Consider the following 24413-nt stretch of genomic DNA (forward strand, 5'->3'; position numbering starts at 1 on the left):
TGACTGGAGCTTGGACCAGACCAGGACGGTCAAGCTTGGACCAGACACGACTTCTGCTGACCATATAAAAACCCTCTTTTCATTTGCCCTAATCACTTTTACCCTCATCTCTTCTTTTCTTCTTTCAGTCGAAACCCTAGATTCTACACTCGTATACTTCCTTTATCATGCGATTATCTCTTTCTTTCTCTCTCACAACCTTCCTTATTCTGCCAGTGGCTTATATTATTTTCCTGCAACTTTCTTCTATGTTTTTCACTAACTCTACAAGCAAATCTTTTCATTTTCTTTTCTATATTTAATATTTATGATTGCTAATTTGTTTCTGTAAAAGTTACAAATTGTATTCAATTAAATAATATTGCATTCGGATAAATCAATCTTACAAGCCACAAATTATACCGTTATAACTTCAAAAGACTAATAAGATAGGGAACAGTTATTGTCGTTTGTGACCATCTTCCTTTTTGACCCCTATTTTTCATAAACTCAAAATTGGTCACCTTTTGTTAAAAAAGTCAATTAACTTTAATGGTTAATTTTTTTGAGTTGATTCCGTTTTGGTCCCCATAAGTGTGTTCCAGTTCGATTTGGCCCCCAAGGGCCAAAAAGATTTCAACTTTTTCCAGAACTACCCTTGGTTGCCAAAATAGAATTATTTCTAGAAGAAATTAAAAACAAAAAAGCCACATCACCTATTTTATTTCTCCCCACTTCTCCTCTTTACTCCTCCATGTCATCTCTTCCTCTCCACCTCGCTTTTTTTTCTCCAACAAGATGTCGCCAGCCGACAAAAATTCCGGCCGACGACTTCACCCAAAAAAAATTCTCTCTCTATCTTCTTCTCTTTCGCTCACTTCTTCTTCCCTCTCTCTCTTTGTCCTCCTCTCCCTCTTTTTCCTTCCCTTCTCTTTGAACCTCCGACGAAGGGGAGTCTTCGCCGGATGTTCGGTTCACCAGACCTTCGAAGGTGTTGTTTTTTTTGCACGATCTGGTGGGCGAACCAGACCTTCGGAGGTCTGGTGAACCGGACCACCGGCGAAGACTCCCCTTCGGCGGAGGTTTATAGAGAGTGAGAGGGGAGTAGAAAGAGAGGAAAAAGAAGAGAGAGAGAGAGAGAAAGTTCGAAGTTTTTTTTTGGGTAAAGTCGCTGGCTAGAATTTTTGTCGGCTGGAATTTTTGTCGGAGAAGAAAGGTGAATTGGAGAGGAAGAGATGACATGGAGGAGAAAAAGGTGAAGTGGAGCAGAAATAAAAGAGGTGACGTGGCTTTTTTGTTTTTAATTTTTTATGAAATAATTCTATTTTTGCCCCCAAGGATAGTTCTGGAAAAAGTTGAAATGTTTTTGGCCCTTGGGAGCCAAAACAGTGAGTTGGTCACCAATTAGGGGCCAAAACAGAATTAAACCCTAATATTTTTGTTTTTAAAGTTTTCCTTTTTATAAAAGTGATTTTGTAAATTAAAAATTGGCCCCCTTTCAAATGTGGGTTAATCCCCAAAAAATTTCAACTTCTTTGGAACCAACTCGGGGGTCAGAGCAACCAGATCTCTATCTGGTTTAAAACCAGACCTTCAAGGTCTGGTTGCTCCGGTGAAGGGGCCCCTCCCCTTAACTGGAGACATAGAGGGAGAGAGTAGAGAATAGAAAGAAAAGAAGAAGCAAAAGGAAGACATAAAGAAAACAATTTAAGTATGAAGGTTGCCGAAAATTTTGCCGGTCGGTGACCTCTGCCGGAGAAGATTATGAGGTGGCGAAAGATGATGTGGATGAGAGATGTGATGAAATGGAGAGACGAAGTGTCTTCAATGTTTTAAATTTTTTAAAATGAATTCCATTTGGTTCTCAAAAAGTTGATTTTTTTTGAGAATTAGCCCATATTTAAAAGGGTAATTATGGAAACAAAAAAACCATTAAAGTTAACTTATGGTGTTAACAAAAGAAGACTAAGTTTGAATTTACGAAGAATAAAGGGCAAAACAAAGGAACTGGTCACAAACTTGGTCTAAAAAATAAATAACTCTAATACTTGATTATCGCGACTGATATTCAATGTAAAAGTATAAGTAAAATAATTTTTTCTTTTTGTTTTATCCAATTATATATTTATTGTTATTTATTTTTGAAAGCTTTTATTTTCGGATATAAAAGAAATAAAAGTTATGATATGAACTACTTCCCCAAGTTCTTGAGGCACTAGGAGGTTCTCTTTTCTTTTTCTTTAATGACATCTTTATTCTTGACTTTGTAACACACTTTAGCTTTAATTTTACTTTTAGTGATAAGTTTTATTATTTTTCTTTTTAAGAGTTTCTTTGTCGATTATGCAGTCAGTTCTCCCATCCAAGCTCAAACCTCTCCTCAAGAAAAAACTAAGAGCATCTCCTATGGGACACTCAAACTCTTACACTTAGAGTGCCACTTAGGATTTGTAGAGATTTTGTTAAAAAAACTTCTCCAATGGAACACTCTACTTCATACTCCATGATGATGTTGAAGCATTTATTGTAGAGACACTCAAGATGAGACACTCTAAAACTAGAGTGACTCTTCCGTGGGTATATAGACCAAAATAATAATCAAAAAAGGTTTAGGGTCCAATCTTGTTAACACATGGATATTTAGTCCTTTTACACTTTGGACAAAAAAACCTTATAAATCATATAAGATTTACGTCTGTGTCCCTAAACTAATAAAGCCGAAAATCTCAATGTTGGCCAGGCGAGAATATATGTAACGGACAAAATGCGTGATTTATGGGATATTAATAGGAATTACTGATTTTTACCTACCCAACTTTCTCTCTATTGTTTTCACGTTTTAGGTAAAAAGCCTTTTTTACCTATAACGAAACGGTGAAAAACCCTAAAGAAATCTCTGAATCGCCATCTTCCAAAAGCCAAGAAATCTTGTTGTTCATCAACCTTCTTAATCTTTAAACATTCCGGTTGAGGTTTCCGGTTCAGGTGAAAAGGTATTGATGAAATCCCTCATCATTTAGTTCCGTCGTTTGATTTTTGAACCATCTTTACTGTTTGGTGAAAACCCTTATAAATTCGATTTTGCATGTTAAATTTACATCATAAAGAAGATAGTTGCATCGTTATGGTAAGATTTTGGTGTGATTGTTAGGGTTTTTTCTGTTCTGTTCTAGATATTGAGGTTTAAAAGCTTAGTACTACATCATAATTTTTGGGATTTGTTTGATAAATTATGCATAATGTTATGTGATAATGAAGAATAGTTTTGATATCATTCAATAAATTTATGATTCTTTCTTTTTTGGGGGCTAGGGTTAGTATTGTGTTTTGGCCGATTTTGTGAGTTTGTAAGGGTTTTGATCTGTTTTTTAAGTTGTTAGGTTTCATAATGTTACTTTTCTTTTGCTTATGATGTATAAATTACGCGAAATTTCTTATAAAATGTGTTTTTAGGGTTCTTGAAGAATGAAAACATTTTAATTTTTTGTTGCAGGAGAATTCAATGGCACCAAAATCAAAAATGGCTCCTAAAGCATTCAAGGATTCTACACCAGTCGGAAGAAGTCCATTAAAAAGGAAAGCATCAGAGGAAGAAGTAGTTCCTGCAAAGAAATCGAAAAACAAAGAAATCTCAGCCAATGTAGAAGGTGAAACTGTGAAAAAGTCGAAAAACAAAACATTTTCTGTCAAAGAGGTATGATTTATGAGAATGTTATAGTGATTTCTGAATATTATTTTAATTTATGGTAAAGTATAGATAATTTACATGAAATGTGTTATTCTTACATATAAATGGTTCAAATTTATGTAACAGGTGGGAGCAAGCTCAACAACAAAGAAAGGGAAGGAAAAAGAGAACAATTGCCGTACTGTTGACATAGTTGGGGAGAAAAAGATAATACCAGAGGGGAAGACTTTCAATCCATTCAGATACAGCTTGAGCAAACCGATCGAGTTGATAACAAGCCACCGTCAGTACATGACGGAAGAAATGAAGGATGAAATTGGCCATACACCTTTCTCAAAGCTATTTGATTCCATGGCAGAGGGGTTCATCCTTAGGGAAAACTATAACACTCGTCCAATAAGTGCAATACTAGATATTCTATGTCGATACAAAAAATCGACACAATTTTTTATTATTGGTGGGGTTGAGTTAGAGTTTAAACCAGAAGATGTATCCCGATTGCTTGGTATGCCAATGGAGGGTGCAGAATACGAGGCTTTTCCAAGGTTTCATGAACAAGATCCCTTCAAGTGTTCTTTTCTAATGAAATATTTTGAGGAACCAATAAAAAAGTCAAGTAACAAGAACAAGGGAATTTCAAGTGCTTATGTTGCAATGGCACTACAGAGATGTATTAGAAACCATGAACCAGCAATCGAATTTGTAAGTCTTTTAATCATGTTGTTAGCAGCCAATTTCATGTTTGCAACTTTGGCTGGTTTCACTGTTTTGCCAAGCATTTATAAGAAATTCATGTCGAGAAGGGCTATCAATAGGGTGTCATGGCCAAGAGCCATACACTCTTACATGATGGAAACCATTGACAAACATGCTGAAGAACCAACCAAACCATCTGGATGCCTGTTTCTTTTACCTGTAAGTATGCATACTTTACATGTTCTGTGTCCGAATTTAATTAAAAATACTATACTTTACATAAAATTATCTCTTATGTTAGTTATGTGATGTGGAAATTTTACATATTGTTCTATAGTTCTGGATATGCATGCACACATCACTGTACCCTAAGAATCCTTTGAATGCAACAAAATATCCAAGGTTCTTGAGGTGGTCAGTTGATGCTTTCAGTAATGGAATGGAGATCGATATGGCCAGACTAGAAGAAGATCAGTTATAATTTTTATAACACTAGTCTATATTTATCATAAAGTATTTGTAATTTATATCAAACACTGTTAATTTAACATTTACTGTTTATTACTGAATCATGAAATAAATGTTCTTTATACTATTTTTTCTATATTTTACATTAAATCATAAGTTTGTGCATAAAATTTTCTTAAAATGTTTAATGTTCAAATGCAGGTAATTGTGAGTGTTGATGAAGAAGAAAATGAAGAAGAGCAAGGTTTGCTCAAATTTACTGAAAAGGTTGATATTGAATTAACCTATGATCAGAAAATTGATATGCTGGAGATGATAGAATCTCTAAAGATTGGAATGAAGTGTAAAGATGTTGAAATAGAGATGTTGAGAAAAGAAATAGCTGAGTGGAAAGAACAACTTAAGTTGAAGGAAAAAGTTAATATGGAGGAATGTGAAGATCAAGTTAATGATGAAAGTAATTTTGGTTTTGAAAGTAATGTGGGAGATAAAGATGTAGGTCAAGAAGATGGAATGGAAGGTGGTGATGAAAATGGTGAAAAAGAAGAAGATAAAAATGTTGAGGGAAATGATGTTGATGATGGTGATGAGCAACAGGAGAGTGAGATTAACAATGATGGTGGCAACAACTTTGGTAAGTCATTCTCTATTGAAATTTACTAAAAATATGATATATCATATCTTACAGTATGCATAATTGCAACAACTATTATGTTTCAATATCATAAATTATAGGTACTTTATAGGACATTATGGTTTGTTTAAATGAAATTTCTCAATACAAATATAAAATTATGCATGATTTATCTAAGATTATTTTTATTACTTGTTCAGAAGCTGATGAAAATGTACCAAGCACAGCCATAGTCAAGTATCAAATGGTTGAAGAAAGAGTTTATAGTAGCACACCAACATTTTCGCTGGGTATTGATGATAATGATCCAAATGACTTTGCTGGTATAGCAGAACTTGCAAAATCTTACAATGGAAAAGATGTAAACATAGATGAAGATGATGATTTTGTAGAGCCTTCACCATAGACAGTCAAGAAGCGAAGGACAAAGTCAAAAGCTTCAAAAGGAGTAGGATTAAAACAAGATGATGCTGTTAAAACACCGAAGCAAAATTCGCTTATCAAGAGAGTGAAGGAAGCCCCTAGAACAAGAAAACATACTGAAAAGGCAGATCCTAAATTAATGGAAAGTAAGGTTACTAAGAAGAATGCTACAATGTCGAAAAAGGAGGTCGTGAATGTGGAAACTGTGGAAGATACTAAGGGGAAGAAACCAGCATCAGATGTTGACGAGAAACTCTGCAACTGGAAGAAGAGCAAAGTATGGAAACAAGTTAAAGATGATGAAAAGGGTCTGTTGGAAGAGTTTAGCAAAGGAGGGAAAAACACGTAATGAATTTTATATGTATTAAAGATGTTCTATTTTGATTACAATGCTTTGTTGTTGAACTATTAGTATTGTGATTGTAACTGACATTTTGTGAGCTTTATGAAATACTATATTTATTACGTATTAGATATATTTCTTTTTTAACTAAAAATATCTGACCTGCAGAACACTTGTTTGGACAAATCAAATCATGAGTGAGATCAAAGGAAGACAGTTGGACCTACTAATGATGAATTGCGAGACAGATGCTCAGATTATAAATTGGTGGGCAAAACATTTATTTTCGGAAGTAATTGTTGGAGCTGGCCAAGTATTCATTCTTGGGGCAGAGTTATGGGTAAGTGTTCATATACATTCTATTATATTATGAATCTTGTTTGATAAAGTATACGTACTTTACATGTTAACGTCAGTGTATATTATGATATTAATATTATCGGATAAAGTACACATACTTTACCAAACAATATGAATGCTTAAATATTACAGTTAGCATCTTGGAGCTGAATTATGTGTAAAGTATGTTCAGACCATAATTTTCAAGTTATAGACTGTAAAGTATTTATAATTTAAATACAATATATCATATTGTTTAATGTTTAAGTTAATATTTATATGACAAGATGCAAACTTAATGTGCAAATGTTGAATGGTTATTGTACAGACAATGATAAAATGCAAGGCAACCAAAGCAAACATAAACGCACTTTTCAAAGATCGGATGTTAAATGAGGCTGATAGAGGGTTGCTGTCGTATATAGTGGCACCAATGTGTCATGCGATGATTACAGATGTAAGTAGGGGTATCCATTGAACATTGCTTGTTTTTTATTATTATGATCAAACTTGGACACACTACAACTCGTTATTCTTCGACATCCAACTACGTAAAGTTTGCGAAGAAAATGTTGTGAAGTATGCGCAGGAGATTCTTGATGTGCTTCATGAAATACAATATGTCAGTCCTGAATTTAAAAAGAAATGTAAGGAGTTGAAAACGCCGTATGATCATCAACAAGGAGAAAAGTAAGTAACAACCTTGTTATATTATTTTAGGTATTACTATTATACAACTTGATTTGATGTTACTTATTTCATGGTTTGAATTTTACGATCATTACAAAATGATGGACAGTGCGGATTGTGGTCCATTTATAATGCTACAAATGGAGTTTGTTGTTCATGAAACATTTCAAATGGGGAGTACAAAAAGAATTTCTTAGCGAAGATTGGACGGATTTAGCACAGCGAAAGAGGGCGCAAGTGACGTACGAGCTTCTGAATGAAACCAAAGATCAGTGGAGAAAGAATTTACAATAGTTCAGTTTATAATTTTGGGAAGATTGTTCAATTATTGGTCAAATGTAATAACTCGAAGTATTTGAACCAAAAATAAATTTAATGACAGATTTCTATATGATTATTTTCTATAAATGTTTGAATTGTAATTTAAATTATAGTAATTTCTGTTAGTGGTACTCCAGATAAAGCAATTTATATTGTGTACTGATATACACTAAGTAAGATTTATACGCAGGATCTCTTGATGTACCATAAATTATTATAATTTATGGGAAAAATTATTGTATGTCTGTAAAATTACAGAAATGTTATTCTAAATTATGTATACTTTATAGTAAATTATGCAAGCTTATTGAAACATAATGAAGAATTTAACATAAAAAATGAAATTTTACCAATTGGATTGTCATTAATAAGAACCGGAGATACATTGTTTATCCTGTAACTGAAGAAATAAAATTAAATATTAACCCTACATGTGGAGCGATTGTGGTAGGCAGGTTGCTTACACCTACCACATATCCTCAATTTCCTGGGAATGTTCCTGAGCTCTCGATCCGTTCTGTTTTTGGCCTACCCGGTCTATGACGAAGCAACGGTGGAAGTGATTTGACTGTTCATCGAATGTACGAGGCTCATCATAATTTGGGATTGGCATTATATGTTCCTGGTAAGTCTTAACATAAGACTCAGTTGTCCATATAGGATCATAGAAACAATCTTGTTGATCGTCAGCCAAAGTTTTAATGCACAGCATGGCGTGCTCACAAGGAACACCATCAACGTGCCACCTTCTACATGTACAAGTCATATTTAGAAGATCAACACAATGTGATGGATCAGAATAAACCTCAAATATGAGTGGTGCAGCCTGTGCATAATTCCAGGTAGCTCCACTATCATGTTTAGATTTCAAATGATCAGTGATAGTTGGACACAAGAACGTAGTCCACTTCTTGGACAATTCACGTGCTACATTCATCTTGTTCATTATATGGGTACGTATTGCATCCAACATTGCTGTAATTGGCAGTACACGAGCATATCTGATCTGATTATTAAAGGACTCCGATAGTTGAGATGTTATTGCTGTGTACCTGTTTGAACAAAACAAAATAATATAGTTATATCTTGATCTAAAAAATTAAAAAAGGTTTTTACATAATTTATTAAAACTAAATTACGATGATGTTTCTGAAACTATACATAATGTCGGTATAGTATGATTTTAAAAACCTAAATTATGAAAAATGTATTAACAAACATATGTGAATTGCACAAAGATAATTTGGAAAAATTTATTTATCAAACCTTGGACCGGGGAAGAATGAATCTGCCCATGATGCAGAGTCTAAGGATTGAAAGAATACAGCAACTTTGGAACCACCCATCTGTATCATCGGGTTAATAGTATTATTATACTTAGACTCGGGAATAGCTCTAGCTGCCTTGAAAATCAAAGATTGAAAAAACTTTGATTTTCGAGCTCCATTAGCGAGTCTTAAATTGAGATTGTTCCTTAGATGCCAAACACAAAATGAATGGTTTGCTGTAGGGACAATTTTCTTAACACCGTTGATAACACCGTTGTGACGGTCTGAAATAAAAGTATATGTCTTTTCCATATCCACAACATTGCGTAAATGACTTAAAAACCATTCCCAATTAAGGTCATTCTCGGCGTCAACAACGGCATAAGCAAAGGGAAACCGACCTGAAATTGTGAATTATGTAAGATAAATCCATAAGAATGTAATCCTATATGTCTAACTTGCATGTAAAGAATAAGTAATTTCATCTGATTGTGTATACTTTATGGAATATTATGCAGAGAATAGTAAAAGTATGCAAAATGACTATAAAGTATACAAACTTAATAGATAAAATATGTAATTGATGTGAGTTTAGGAACTCACCATTGTTTCCATCCTTAGCAACAGCAACTAGAATGCAACCGTTAAAACGAGTTTTGCAAAAGGTTCCATCAACGTATATAACAGGTCTACAATATCTGAATCCAGCCATACAAGCATGTGGTGCAATAAAAATTCTTTGAAATCGACGACTAACATCGTCAACTTCTAATTGGACTATGCTGTTTGGATTTGTACGTGAAAAGGCATCAGCATACCATTTAAGTTTTGCATATGAATCTCCTTCCTGGCCAAATGCTTCGTTCGTTGCAACTTTCTTCCCCTCATAAGTGTAGTAATATGGAAGTTGGACGTCGTAGTTTTTCAAGAAATCGTTCTTCAAACTTTTAGTGGAACGATCTGGACTTCTGGTTACATCATCAAGAATAAGTTTACCAACAAAAGAACTGTTGATTTTGGGTTTTTTGATATTCTTAATGAAATCAGCACAGTCATGTTTCATTTCCATATCTTTCAAAATGAACATCGATTCGCATTTTAATGGTGCCGATCCATGCACTCTCCATTTTCAATCTTCCACAGGACACACAGCAGTAACACGCTTTGTATCATTTTTTATGAATTTGAAATCATGTCCTGTGTTAATACTATATTGCCTAAGAGCATATCGAAATGCTTTTGCACCACCAGGAAATAACTGTCCTACTTCTGTAAATCTCTTATCCCAACCCTCTGATTTCAATTTAATTTGCTTATTTTGATTTGTTGATTCTGCCTGGAAATCCATCTGTGGTAACATGTTGAAATATATTAAATACAGATAAATTTTGCATAAAAGTATATTTATGTAAAATAAATCATATATACATAAAAATAAATTATATATAATTTATTTCAAATCAAACATGAGGTGCAACAATAGTGCGAATGTTATATGTTAATGAAACGAATACTGATTTATATTAAAGCATACGTAATGTTGTATTACAAACAGGTAATTTATGAGCCATAATATAGCATTCATTAAAAGCCTGATAAATTATATATAATTTGTTAGAGAATTATGAGATGGTGTTTACATATTGAAAATCATCGAACGACTGATGTTTGCATGATTTAAAATAAATTATGATACTTTATGATAAATTACAGGTACTGATAATTCTGTTACGAGGAACCGTACGGTAAAATCACGATTCAATTATCCAATCGGATTGAAAACCAGATCTGAACAAAAAGTACAAATCTCATTAAGCTTAATCTACATATGTAAAGATTATTGATTCAAACAATAATTAAACTGGATTTGTAAGATTCAGTAATGAAGAATTAGATCATCAAACCAGCTATCATTCAATAAATTTTTAGAGAGAGAAAGAAAATAATTTCATATCCATATGAAACAGAAACATTAAAGAAGAAGATTGTTTACCTGGTTAAAACTTACGGAACTGATTTTGATTAGCTCTAATGAAGTTTTAACAATTTCTTTGCTTTAATGGAAGATGTAGATAGATAATCAACATCTTCATAAACTAAAACAAAATCACAGAAACTTATATATTGATTTATGTTTTACCTGATTAAGAATGGTGATTATGATTGCTGCAACTCAAATGAATATGGATTCAATGAATATACTGCACGGAGTCTGATTTAATGGAGGATTTACGTTCGAATCAGATGAAGGGAGAGAGAGAGAGATAGATGAGTAGAAACAATACGATTTCAGTTACAAAACTTACTGATTATGAGAAAATCACGGTTGCTTGATATAAAACGTGATTGGAGAGAGAAACAGTGAGATAAAAATGGAAAATATATTTAGTGATTTTGAGCTTATAACTGTTTTAATATTTAAGAAAGGTTATTCTATGTATTAATAAAGTATATTTATTCTAGGGATTTGTGTTTACTCTCTAGATTGAACCAAAAGGACTAGATATCTATTTGTAATATTATTTTGGTTTTTATACCCTTTATGGGATTAGAGGGGACTAAATCTCTTATTAGGGTCAGTTTTTTGGACTATATACCCAAAAATTCTAAAATTTAAACCAATAGAAACCTTTACTTTTCAACTACTTTTTCCCTATTCAATTTAAGAGTAACATGTGTATTAAGTAGAGAGATTTTAGAGATCTCCGATGGAGACCAAAAAAATTTAGAGTGTCTCTATATTGATACTTAGGAAAGAGAATCTTAAATTGACACTTTTTTTTCCGATGAGAATCTTAAATTGACACTTGACAACTAGACTTAGTTTTTGTTAGAGTGTCCCACTAAAGATGCTCTAATATTTAGGGAGTATGATTCAACTGTAAAGCAGACTACCACTATATCAGTGGCAATCGCTTAGTTTGCGATACCGATCAACAGTCTAACGTGAATATTTTCTGAAAATGTACACACTTATGTAAGGTGAACTTTTGTTTTAATTGTACGGAGATCGCTAGATAGTAATAAACAATCACAAATTTCTTTATTTTCTATCTTGCTATTATTATTATTAACATGTTATGGGATATTACCACAAGAACTTCAAGATTTCCCAATCCAGTTATAAGATTTTCCTGAACACATGGAAAACACTTTCTTATCGCCACATTCTCCACTTCAACAACAAATCAAATTATTGTGTGCCATTATTTTTTTTACTTTTCCTTGATGAGAATGCGTCACCCATCTTTACTTTTACAAACTTAAGTATTATCACTAGTGTATAGCGAGGATCTGCCAATATATAGTATTCACTCAAATTATTAATTTAACCAAGAGAAAGAAAGAGATCGAATTTAAAATTAATTATAAAATGGAGTTTTTAATAATCTGAAAAAAAGTAAATTTTTTCATTTTATGTTATGTCCTATATAGTGTACCACAAAAGATATGCTACCTTTTGTATTGAAATTATAAACAAAAGACAAATATATACTTGTGGATTTTGCTTATGAAAGTCACTAACTTTTCATTATGTTTTTACGTTTTTATAAGTTGAGCTTGAGAATTTGTTCTCAAGAAATAAAGTATTTAGTCACAAGGTCTCAGATTTATTTCTAATTACGATTTCGGTCACAAATTTATCCAATTTGAAATTTATATCCAGAGGTTGTTAGTTAAGCGAGGATTTATTTCTATTTACTCACCAAGGAATAAAATTTATTCTGACATAATTCAACTATAAGAAATATAGTAATGCATGGGTATATCCAAACTCATTGTTTGATATTACATGATTGGCCTAATATTTTTCCATATAAAACTCCTGATTTTTCAGGGTTTCATTACGAGAAGCGTTATTTTGGAATTTTAAGAAAAGATGTAGCCTCTGAGACCAAGATCAAATATATATTTAGGCTTTATATGCTCGCCTGCAAAGAAGTGAATAATAAAAAAATTTGGACTTAAATTTTTATGTTCCTTCTTAATGTATAATCTAAAATTTGAGTTTAGAAATAAAAAGTTAAGAGAGAGAAGAAACGGGATTTATGGGCCCTTAGCCTCGTGTACGCTACACATTTATTTCATTAACAGAATTATTATAACCAAGGTGCACACGGTAATAATTGCCGAGGAAAGGCTTCAAAAAATAGGAGAAGCGCACAAGCCCCAGACAAACCTAGACAGAATCCTCTCCTGGAGAAGGGGATGAAAGGATGAAAGACGTCCTAAAGTAGACAATAGAAACATATATAAGAAGACGAGGCTTGAGTACAATGAGTATACTCCCCTGAACACAAGAAGATAAGAGTTCCTTAAGATCTTGGTTAAGCTTAACGCAGTGCAACTCCCAGGACTGAATCCTAATATACTGAATTTAGTATTAGTTTCAAAATGGATATTTTGATAATAAAAAAAAATGTTAAATTTTTATTTTATATTATGTCATATTAGTGTACCACAAAAGATATGCTTCCTTTTGGACTGAGAATATAAACAAAAGAGAAATATATACTTGTAGATTTTGCTTATGAAAGTAACTAACTTCTCATTACATTTTTATAAGTTTAAAGTGAGAATTTTTTCTCAAGAAATAAATTATTTAGTAACTGAGGTCTCAGATTTATTTCTAATAAAGATTCCCGTCACAAATTTATCTAATATGAAATTTATGTGTAGAGGATGTCAGGTGAGAGCCTGAGAGATGTTACTTTACTTAATTACTCTCCTTTTTCTTAAACAAAATAATGTGCTTCAATTTTATGAGTTTGGAGTTTTGCAGATAAATTACAAGAGTTGTAAAACTAGGGTTTCGATGAGAACAGGAAAGAAAGAATTGGGGATTTTTCGAATAGGCTGAAAGAAGGAGTTAGGGTTTCCATCCCTTTTATACTTAGGTCATGAACAACAAATATGACCTAAGTTCCTGTTCGCAACAGTCAAAGTATTTTGACTTCAGTTGAAGCTCTAAAGGCAGCCACAAAACTCTTGAAGACTTTTCTATAAAGGCAACCTGCAACAAGAATAAAGTTAGTTACTCAAATAACTTCATAACAAACTATTTCTGTTATTTTGTAATTTTTGTTTTTCTCTTTAATCAAGTATAAAAGCTGAACAATGTAATGGAAATATTCATTGAAATAAAATAGAGCAAAGAGAGATTTCTTACATGGTATCAGTCTAGGGTTCTTCAAAGATCCAAAGCTAGTTTTGTACATCCAAAACTAGGGTTTCTCTCAATCAGCTCAATAGCAATCATCATCTCGCAAGATAAACAAAATCAAGATTAAAATTCAGAAGATTTAACATTCATCATCATCAAAATATCAAGAAAATTGAAGAATTCAGTTTCAAAAGGTTAGAAAATTATTTTTTTTTCGGACTTCTTTCCAAGCATTCATCAAATGGCTTCACCTCAAGGTAATTTACCCCCAATTTCATCTGTTACTAACTTCATAACTGAGAAGTTAGATGATTCTAACTTTCTCATGTGGAAAGACCAAGTAGAAACCCTTCTCAGCACTTATGACTTGCTAGGGTTTGTCACAGGCACTATTGAATCACCACCCCAACTTAGGATTATAAATGGGATTGAACAAGTTAACCCAGACTTCCAACAGTGGAGGAGTAAGGAGTGTTTTGTAAGATCTTACTTGAAAAGTACTCTTTCTGAATCTGTTTACTATGATACATATGTGCTGAACTCAGCCAGAGAGATTTGGGATTATCTCTATCTTAATAATAATGAGGGTCTTGAGTCTCAAAAAGATCAATTAAGAAGAAAGTTGCAGACAATAAAGAAAGGAAATTCTTCCATAACAGAATATCTTAGAGAACTGAAACAAATTTCTGATTCTTTAATGTCTGTCAATGATAGGGTCAGTGAACCTGAGTTAATAAGATTTGCAATTCAAGGTTTAAGTGTAGATTATGATCCTTTTACTATTGCTATTAGGGCAAATAATGAACACTTAACCTTTGCTCAACTTAAATCAAGATTAGTTCAACATGAGCAACGGTTGTTATCAAGAGACACTGATCAAGAAGCTTAATTACTATGCCAAAAGGTATAATCAGAAGCAATATGCTAAACCAGGGTATTAACCATCACCCACATATTATAGAAATCAAGGCCAAATAAAGAAAGATGCTACAAATTCCCAAGGTCAAGTCAAACCATCATCAAATTCTCAAACCAAAGTGGGTATTAGGGATGATGACTTTGATTTCACCACTGTCCCTTGTGGAATATGTAAAAGATGGGGACACTCTGCTGGGGTTTGCTATTTTAGGTACACACCAAACAAGCCTCATATGGGCTATCACTTAGAATCTCAAAATCAGCATGAGGCAAATGATTCTAGTATAGAAAACACTCATGATACTATAACAGAACCACAGTCTTACTTATATGAGGATGAAGCTTTACTTGAATGTAATAATGCCATGCTATATGAATTTGAACAGTCCAATGATGATGATGATATTTTTCAAGAATGTCACACAGCTATTGTACATGATCAGGATAATGATATATTCTCAGACTGTGACTTAGATTTTGATGAGTGTCATGTAGTCACAGAAGCAAACTTAGTAAAAGATAGGGCCTGGCTAGCTGACTCAGGAGCCAGCAGCCATATGACACACACTTGCTTCAAATCTCACAACTAGTCAATCTTATCAAGGCACAGAGGCTGTTATGGTGGGTAGTGGTAAGTTCTTACCAATCACTAGCACTGGTGCCTCACAGCTGTCCACTTCTAATCATACTTTTGAGCTAACCAAGGTGTTGTGTGTTCCAAATCTTAAGAGGAACTTGTTGTCTATCTCAAAGTTTACTAAAGACAATTCTTGCTCAGTTGAATTTCTGCCTTGGGGTTATACCATTAGGGACATTTGGTCTAAAAAGCTCTTGGCAGAAGGTCCTATGAAACAGAACTTATATCCTATAGAAGTTCATAACAGTATACTGCAAGATAGGTCTTATTCAGCTAATCTAGCTCAAACTACTACACACTATGACATATGGCATGCAAGACTAGGTCATTCTCACTATGGTGTACTTCAACAATTACAAAAAGAAGATAAGATACATTTTTCTACTGCAAAAGAAAAGCCCTTTTGCTCTTCTTGTGAAATGGGCAAGAGCAAATGTCTTCCTTTTGAGGATTCATCTACAACCACCAATACTCCACTTTACTTAGTTCATTGTGATGTTTGGGGACCAGCCCCTGTCACCACACCTAATGGAGCTAGATACTATATATTATTTCTTGATGATTTCAGCAAATTTAGTTGGATTTATCCTATGAAGGTAAGATTAGACAGTATTAACTCTTTCACACACTTTAAGGCAACAACTGAAAATCTACTCAAAGAGAAAATTGTCTACTTTCAATCTGATGGTGCTCCAGAACTCATGAAAGGGGAATTCAGAAGTTTTTTGGACAAGAATGGTATTATTTTCAGAAGCTCATGTCCCTATACACCACAACAAAATGGGAAGGCAGAGAGAAAGCATAGACATATCACAGAACTAGGTAATACTCTATCCTTTCATTGTTCTCTACCTAAATTCTTATGGTTTGATGCTTTCAATACAGCAGTATACATCATTAACAGAATACCCACAAAAACACTTCAAGGGTTATCACCATATGAAGTTCTTTTTCATATTGCACCCAATTACTCCCACTTTAAAATTTTTGGTTGTGCATGTTTTCCACACTTGGGTGTACTTAGAAAAGACAAGTTGAGTCCCAAAAGCCTTCAATGTGTATTTTTAGGATATAGCAATGAACACAAGAGGTACAAGTGTATATTTCTAGACATGTTACTTTTGATGAAGGAAACTTTCCATATTCCAACATCCAACAGCACATGTCTAGTGGTGATCAGAATGAACACTCACATGTTAGCTTACCTCATGCCATCTCTATCAAATAGACAAGTTATCTCTACTGAATTAGGGACACCTAACAATAGTACACCAGCTAATTCAGAATCTAGAGAGTATGGTTCAAGAGACTTGGGCATTTCTAATAATAATATTAGTACACCAGCAACATCTCCTAATCTAGTGTCTATTCAGCAGACTAGTCAGATTATAACTAGGGGCAGAAATGGAATTATCAAGAGTAAGCAACTACCATCAGACTTTGTGGCTCATTATACATCATCTCACACTTTAGATGTTGCCTATTTGTCCATTCTAGAGTTACCTACTGAACCAAAATCTTATAAGGAAGCTGCTAAACATAGTGAATGGACAAAGGCTATGAATGATGAATATCAAGCTTTATTAGATAATGAGACATGGTCTTTGGTCCCATATGACAAAAATATGAATGTACTTGACTGCAAATGGGTCTTCAAGCTCAAACAGAAGAGCGATGGTACCATTGAAAGGTACAAAGCCAGACTTGTGGCTAAGGGTTTTCACCAACAAGAAGGGATTGATTATGATGAAACATTCAGCCCAGTGGTCAAAGCAAACACTATTAGGATTGTACTCACAATTGCAGTAACAAACTCATGGCACATAAAGCAACTTGATGTGTCAAATGTCATTTTACATGGCATTCTTGATGAAAATATCTACATGATTCAGTCACCAGGGTTTGCACAAACAGGCAAAGAGACACATGTTTGTCATCTTCACAAAGCTTTATATGGGTTGAAACAGGCTCCTAGGGCTTGGTTCAACAAGTTTGCCTCTTTCCTTTATCAATATGGGTTTCATAAAAGTAGGACAGACCACTCAATGTTTGTCTATCATTCCTCATCAGGGATTTTAATTCTATTATTATATGTGGATGATATCATCCTCACAGGCAGCTCAACTACTCGTATTGATTCACTGATCAAGGATTTAAGTGTGGCCTTCAAAATGAAAGACTTGGGTTCCTTGTCTTATTTTCTAGGAATTGAGGTATCTTATGATTCAATACAGAAGAATATGCTTCTAACTCAAAACAAATATGCCTTACAACTACTACAGAGAGCAAAATTATTGGATTCAAAGCCATCAAAGTTGCCTGTATCTACTGGCCAAAGAATTTCACTTACAGAGGGTGATGAGCTTTCCAATCCAACAGAGTTTAGAAGCTTGGTAGGTGCCTTACAGTATCTCACTTTAACTCGACCAGACATATCATTTGGAGTGAATTACTCAGCACAGTTCATGCACAAACCAACAACATCTCACTTATTACTTGTAAAAAAGATACTCAGATACATTACAGGGACAATGGGTTCTAGTATTAAGTTGGAAAAAGGAGATTTAACATCTCTAAAAGCAAATTTAGACTCAGACTGGGCTGGTTGCCCTGACTCGAGAAAATCAACAGGAGGCTACTGTTTATTTCTCGGTTCGAGTCTAATCTCATGGAGCTCGAAGAAACAGGCAACAGTTGCAAAATCTTCAACAGAAGCAGAGTATAAATCATTATCAAATACTGCAACAGAGATGGTCTGGGTATCTTACCTCATGGATGAACTCGGTTTTCCCTTGAAGAAACCTTTCGTACTATACTGTGATAACATCAGTGCGAAGTTTCTCGCTTCGAATCCTATCTTCCATGCGAGAACGAAACATATAGAGGTTGATTACCACTATGTTAGGGATTTAGTTTCGAATGGAACCATTGTCATTCATCATCTTCCAACAAAGGAACAGATTGCAGACATATTCACTAAAGGGATTCCACTAGATCTCTTCGATTGCTTTCGGAACAAACTGATGATTCACAAATCTTCATCATCGGTTTGAGGGGGGCTGTAAAACTAGGGTTTCGATGAGAACAGGAAAGAAAGAATTGGGGATTTTTCGAATAGGCTGAAAGAAGGAGTTAGGGTTTCCATCCCTTTTATACTTAGGTCATGAACAACAAATATGACCTAAGTTCCTGTCTAAGAGCACTCGCAACAGTCAAAGTATTTTGACTTCAGTTGAAGCTCTAAAGGCAGCCACAAAACTCTTGAAGACTTTTCTATAAAGGCAACCTGCAACAAGAATAAAGTTAGTTACTCCACTAACTTCATAACAAACTATTTCTGTTATTTTGTAATTTCTGTTTTTCTCTTTAATCAAGTATAAAAGCTGAACAATGTAATTGAAATATTCATTAAAAGAAAATAGAGCAAAGAGAGATTTCTTACAAGAGTGTTTAGAATTTGAGGAACCAAATTACTTGGGAAGTGCAAACAGAAATACTAACCACCAATGACATGGTCGAGGCTGACATTTTAGAGTTTCAGTGAGAATTTCCATTCGAAACCTTTTGTATGAAAAATATGAATGTCAAAAATTAATTATGCGCGACGGAATGCATTTTTTTGACATAATTCAACTATAGGAAATATAATAAATTATGGATATATCCAAACTCATTGTTTGATGTTACATGATTGGCTTAATATTTTTCTATATAAACCTCCTGTGAGGGGCTCAAATCGCGGGTCAAGATATCAATAGAATAAGGTCGTTGACCGGAAGTCGGACCTTCACTCGTAGTTAATTTATAGGCACCGACAATGTCCTTGGGCTTAAACTTGTTTGGTAGAAAATGAAACACACGTAATTGTAACATCCCTGGGACACCGAGATGATGCCGACAGAAAAGACTCTGACCGTCAAGTTAGTAAACTTGTATGGAAATAACAGATATGAGCGTGATGCCTCTGAGGTGTTACCGTTAAGAGGAATAGTGGGAGTATGACGCAACTCGTAGAATGGTCAGAGCTCGATCTAAAAGTTAGTTTGACTTAGGATAAAAGCTTGTCTGACTCTGTTTCATTTATTGTCGGCTCTGAAATTTGAGTCTCTGCCTTGAAAAAAGTTCTCTCACGCAAAATAATACAATTTTTTCCAATTTAAAGAGGTTCTTCTAAGATTTGACCAAAACAGAAGTCAACAAGAAAGAAAAAGTATTTCGTGCACATGGTCCACTGTAACGTACAAAATCATTAAGAGATGACGAAAGGAAAACTAAAACTGCAAGTAGTCATATCAATGCAAATTACTTCAAAAATAAGAAAATTTTTTAGAGAAATTATAAAATTGTCCACAAAAGATATTTAGGGAAAACATGATTTTATAGAGAAAATCTTAAAGAAGACAGGTGAGTTAGTTTGAAGACATTTTAATTTCAATGATGTTCTTCAGACTTGTAAACACAAACTAAAACACATGAAATCCAAACCTAAAAAAATTTAAGACAGATTTGAAATTTGAAAACTGGAAATAAAAGGCGGGTTTGAAGAATTTTCCTGAGTTGAAGGATACTGGTTGAAGGAGAGTGAAGAGAAGAAAGTAGTTTTGAAATGAAATCAAAACTCTGAGAAACTTACGGTTTTCAAGGATTGACCGATTAGAGCATCTCCAATGCAACACTCAACTTAAAAATCTCAATTTGAGACATAGGATTATTTGAGTTTTTAACAAAAAACACTCTCCAATGCAACACTCAACTAGAAATTCAATATGATGTGGCAACAATAAATATTGAGATACTCAAAAGAAAACTCAATTGTTGAGTTTTCTTTTGAGTATCTCAACATTTATTGTTGTATTTCAATTGGTACACATCATCGTTTTATATATTAAAATATGAAACAAGAGTAAATCTAAAGTAAATTTTGAGTTTTTTTTAGTGTTGCATTGGAGAAGAATTTTGAATTGAGTATCTCAATAGTGGCACCTAGGAAAGAGAAACTCAATTCACACTTGACACATTGGATTAATTGAGTTTTTGTTGAGTGTTGCATTGGAGATGCTCTTATATATAGAGGATAAAAATAGGGAGGAAAAACGAAGGGTACAAGATGGAGAAAAGAGAGTAAGTACACTTTTGGAGCTGCCCCTAATTACCCTCTTTATTTGGTTTTGAGTTCTACGAAGCTTGTACCATTTTTATCTGACATCCGTTTCAGGCTCTATGGATCATAGCCCAATCGAAACCAATTTTTTAGAACAAAAACCCAAAATTTTAGCTACATATTCCTTTCTCCACAAGCTGTACTCGAAAATATACAAGATAAAATTCTATTTGTCCATTAATATTATGTCAAATGCAAGAGGAAAGCAACTCCGGTACAGATAGCTTTATTGGATTCCCCATCCCTAATTCCTCCGTGAGCATCAAACATCTCTTCTTTGCGGATGATTGCATTATATTCGGATTAAATTCTCTGGAAAATATCTCCAACCTCAATCAAATTCTTACCCGCCTTTGTTCGGTCTCGGGCCAAATGATCAATTTTGCCAAATTTAACATCTTTTTCTCTAAAAATTCACACCCTAAGCTTAAAAGGATGACCATTAGAAATCTCAAAGTTAAACATGCGTCCTTATCGGATAATTATCTAGGCACCAAACTTTTATAGGTGCTCGTAAGATCCAATCCTTTTCTACCATTGTGACACAGATCCATAATAAACTTTCCAAATGGCAATCCAACCTTCTATCCCAAGCTGGTCGCACTATTGTTATCTCTACGGTAGTGGCGGCCATTTCCCGATACCAGACCTAGTGCTTTGCTCTCTCGAAAAGTATAAGCAACAACATTGAGTCCATCCAACAGACCTTTTGGTGGGAAAATGCAAAACCACTCACACCATGAAGTGGTCGTCCATCTGTCTCCCCAAAAAGCTGGGAGACTAGGCATCCGCCTTCCGTCTATAGACAACCAGGCCTTTCTTAGCAAGCTGGCATGGCGCCTGCTCAACGAATCCGAAGCTCTGTGGGTCAAAATCATGAAAGCAAAATATTTTCCGTCCACTCACAGGCCCGACCCGCCCAAACCAACCAACTCCTGGCTTTGTAAAAACATAAACAAAAACATTGACAAAGTCAACAATTTGATTTTTTGGGAAGTGCATAAAGGTACCCGCATAAACATCTGGACTGACTATTGGATTCCGGAATATCCTCTTCCCCTAGCAAATCCCACCAACTCTACCCTTATTTGGGAGGAGCAACTTATCGAGAACAACCAATGGAAGGACACTATTATTAATACTATCTTTAACCATAATACATGTAACGCGATTCAAGCTGTGGAATTACAGAAAAATGAACGGGACACTATGCGATGGACTTTAACTAAATAGGTAACATTCACTATTAACTCCATGTATAGACAGTTACGAACAAACCATTTAGATGCTAATAATACAAATACGAACTGGAACTTTATATGGAACATACAAACGATACCACGAGTTAAACTCTTCCTATGGATGTGTTTACGGAAAATAGGGAAATATGTAGGTCATAAATACAATTGTGACTATTGTAATCAGTCAAAAACCCTAGAACATGCACTTATACATTTTTCCTATGCAAAACTGGTCTGATTTTATTTTGTTGTACGAGCTGAACAGATTCTTACAGTCAAAGACTGGATATTATCGTGGAAACATTTGGAAACAGAGCAGGTGACTGTCCTGACATCAACGATATGGAATGTATGGTAGGTTAGATGCGGCTTATGCTTCCGTCCACCGTTTCAACCGCCTCAAAAAACGATTCAGAATATACAAACTATGCAAACTATCACTAAGCAAGCCAAGTAGACAGATCAGTAACACATTTTCTTGGGTCTTCCCCCCCCCCCCCCCCCCCCCAAACCCTTACATCAAAATCAACACGGATGCATCTTTCACCAACATAGAAGAAATTGTAGGTATAGGAATACTTGCTCATGACTCGCATAGTAGATTCGTTTTAGCTATATCATCTACAACCAGAGGAAGACATGCAGAAGAATGTGAAGCAAAGGCAATACCCCATAGCATTAGATGGGCAACAAAAAACAAGATAGATTACCCCCACATTGAAAGCGACAATAAAGACATCATTGAGCATCTGCAGAACCATCACAAAAACATTCAATGACAATCGCTGGCGATAATAGCACAAATCCGACTTCTAGAACCAACCTTCAAAGATATCCGTCACTCTCACATTCCTCGAGAGGGAAACTCCAAAGCAGACAAGATTGCGAATTGGGCTCGACGGAGTAAGCTTACTAGAGAATGGTCGGTTTGCCCGACCATTCTGAGTGGATTGTAGTTTTTGTTTTTTTTTGTATAGGACAAAAAAAAAGAGGACTATGTATAAAATATTGTTTTTCCACAAGGAAAAATGAAAAATACGTATGGCAAAATGTTATTTTCCCGTTAAAATTTTGTAAATGCAAAAAGTAAAACGCTCAACATGTTTTTTCCACAAGACAAATTGGAAAATGCACAATTAACAATGTTATTTGCAAATAATGTTCGTCAGATGCATGGAAACTGATATTCTGAAGAAGAAAAAAATGCAAAAAAGATTTTAATGCATTTTTTAGCATTTCAGGAAAACATGTAGTCTGGAAAAAGCATAAATTCTAATAAGAGGATTGGACCTTTTATAAGAAACAGGCCCGTGGAAGGCCCAGTGCGAGCAGGGTGCTCGCACTTGGCCCCCCACTGTTAGGGGCCCATTATTTTAGAGATATAAGTCACTATATACTATATAGTAAACAAAACGTGAAGTTTCTTAGTTCAGTTGGTAACTCACCTTATTATCCATGTAAGTGACTTGGGTTCAAGTTCCCCTGAAGATTCAAAACCAGATCAGAAGCTAGAAAAACCACATCTTAAAAGTTCAAAACTAGATCCAAAGTAAACTTTACCTTAAAGTCAAATTACATTCCACTAAAAAATCACCATTAAAACTTAGAAACCACATGCGTTGAAGTTTCTAAACTTTTAAAGAGAAAGAAAACTATATTTTTTGTGTTTGTGTAACAATAACATAAGGAAACACACAATTAATTAAGAGATAAAAAGAAAGAGGAAACGAAACGAAACTATTAATCATGTTGTAACGGTCACATTCATGGGAATGAAACCGTTTTGTAACGGCCACATTCATGGGAATGAAACGGTCGTAATTAACTCGCTATTTAGTATAGCGGTTACAATGGATTAATTGCTGGCTATTAATCCTTGTGATTAATAGTAGCTATGAGAAACTATATAAATAGGTCTCATTTGTGTTTTTGAGAAAGACACAAAAACTACACTAATAATCTCATTCAACATACTCTAGTATTACATGGTCTAACCATCGATAGACAAGGATTTAAGGGGTGGATATTCCGATTGCTCTAGTAGTGATTCAGACACATACATTGTAGCAAGTCGGCGACGATCGTGGGCAGATTAGCGGCAATTGGACGATCAACCGCTTCTGCACAAAGGTGTGAATTAACCTATTATGACCAACAGTGGTATCCGAGCCGAAATTGTTCGCTCTGCCTCTTGTTCGTCGATAATGGAGTTTCCAATTACAATTTCATTTTATTTATATAAAGAAAAATTGAAATCTGGAAGTCACTTGATATGTGAAAGTAAACTTCTTATTAGAGGTTGATAGTGCAATTAATTAGTCTATTCTATTTGGACCTATTTATTGAGTCTGGACATTTTAGTAGACACATTTATCGGTTGACATATCTAAGAGATAGTTTTTGGCCAGTGGGCTCTATTATTGCATGAGTTCAACAATAATAT

At 34.3% G+C, this 24413-nt stretch overlaps 1 protein-coding gene across 1 annotated transcript; it reads right to left on the bottom strand.

Moving 5' to 3' along the window:
- Positions 1-8060: 8060 nt before the first annotated feature.
- Positions 8061-10197, bottom strand: LOC147556509 (uncharacterized). The gene is made up of 5 exons (XM_086658651.1): positions 10109-10197; positions 9453-9817; positions 8848-9250; positions 8254-8633; positions 8061-8149 (listed from the first exon to the last, which is right to left on the bottom strand). The coding sequence occupies exons 1-5, from the start codon at positions 10195-10197 to the stop codon at positions 8061-8063; spliced, it is 1326 nt and encodes a 441-aa protein (XP_086514777.1).
- Between the last annotated feature and the right edge of the window lie 14216 nt (positions 10198-24413).

This window comes from Eschscholzia californica, unplaced genomic scaffold (assembly GCF_041429995.1).
Source record: "Eschscholzia californica isolate CP2 unplaced genomic scaffold, dmEscCali1.0.p SCAF_2, whole genome shotgun sequence".
NCBI classification, from domain to species: Eukaryota; Viridiplantae; Streptophyta; class Magnoliopsida; order Ranunculales; family Papaveraceae; genus Eschscholzia; species Eschscholzia californica.

Excerpts from the sequence above, each read along its gene's own strand:
- LOC147556509 (XM_086658651.1), bottom strand. The coding sequence starts at position 10,197 with ATGGATTTCCAGGCAGAATCAACAAATCAAAATAAGCAAATTAAATTG. Across the intron at positions 8,634-8,847 it reads TCATTCTTCCCCGGTCCAAG|GTACACAGCAATAACATCTC; the intron begins GTTTGATAAATA and ends TTGTTCAAACAG. Across the intron at positions 8,150-8,253 it reads GGCTGACGATCAACAAGATT|TCAAATCACTTCCACCGTTG; the intron begins GTTTCTATGATC and ends TTCGATGAACAG.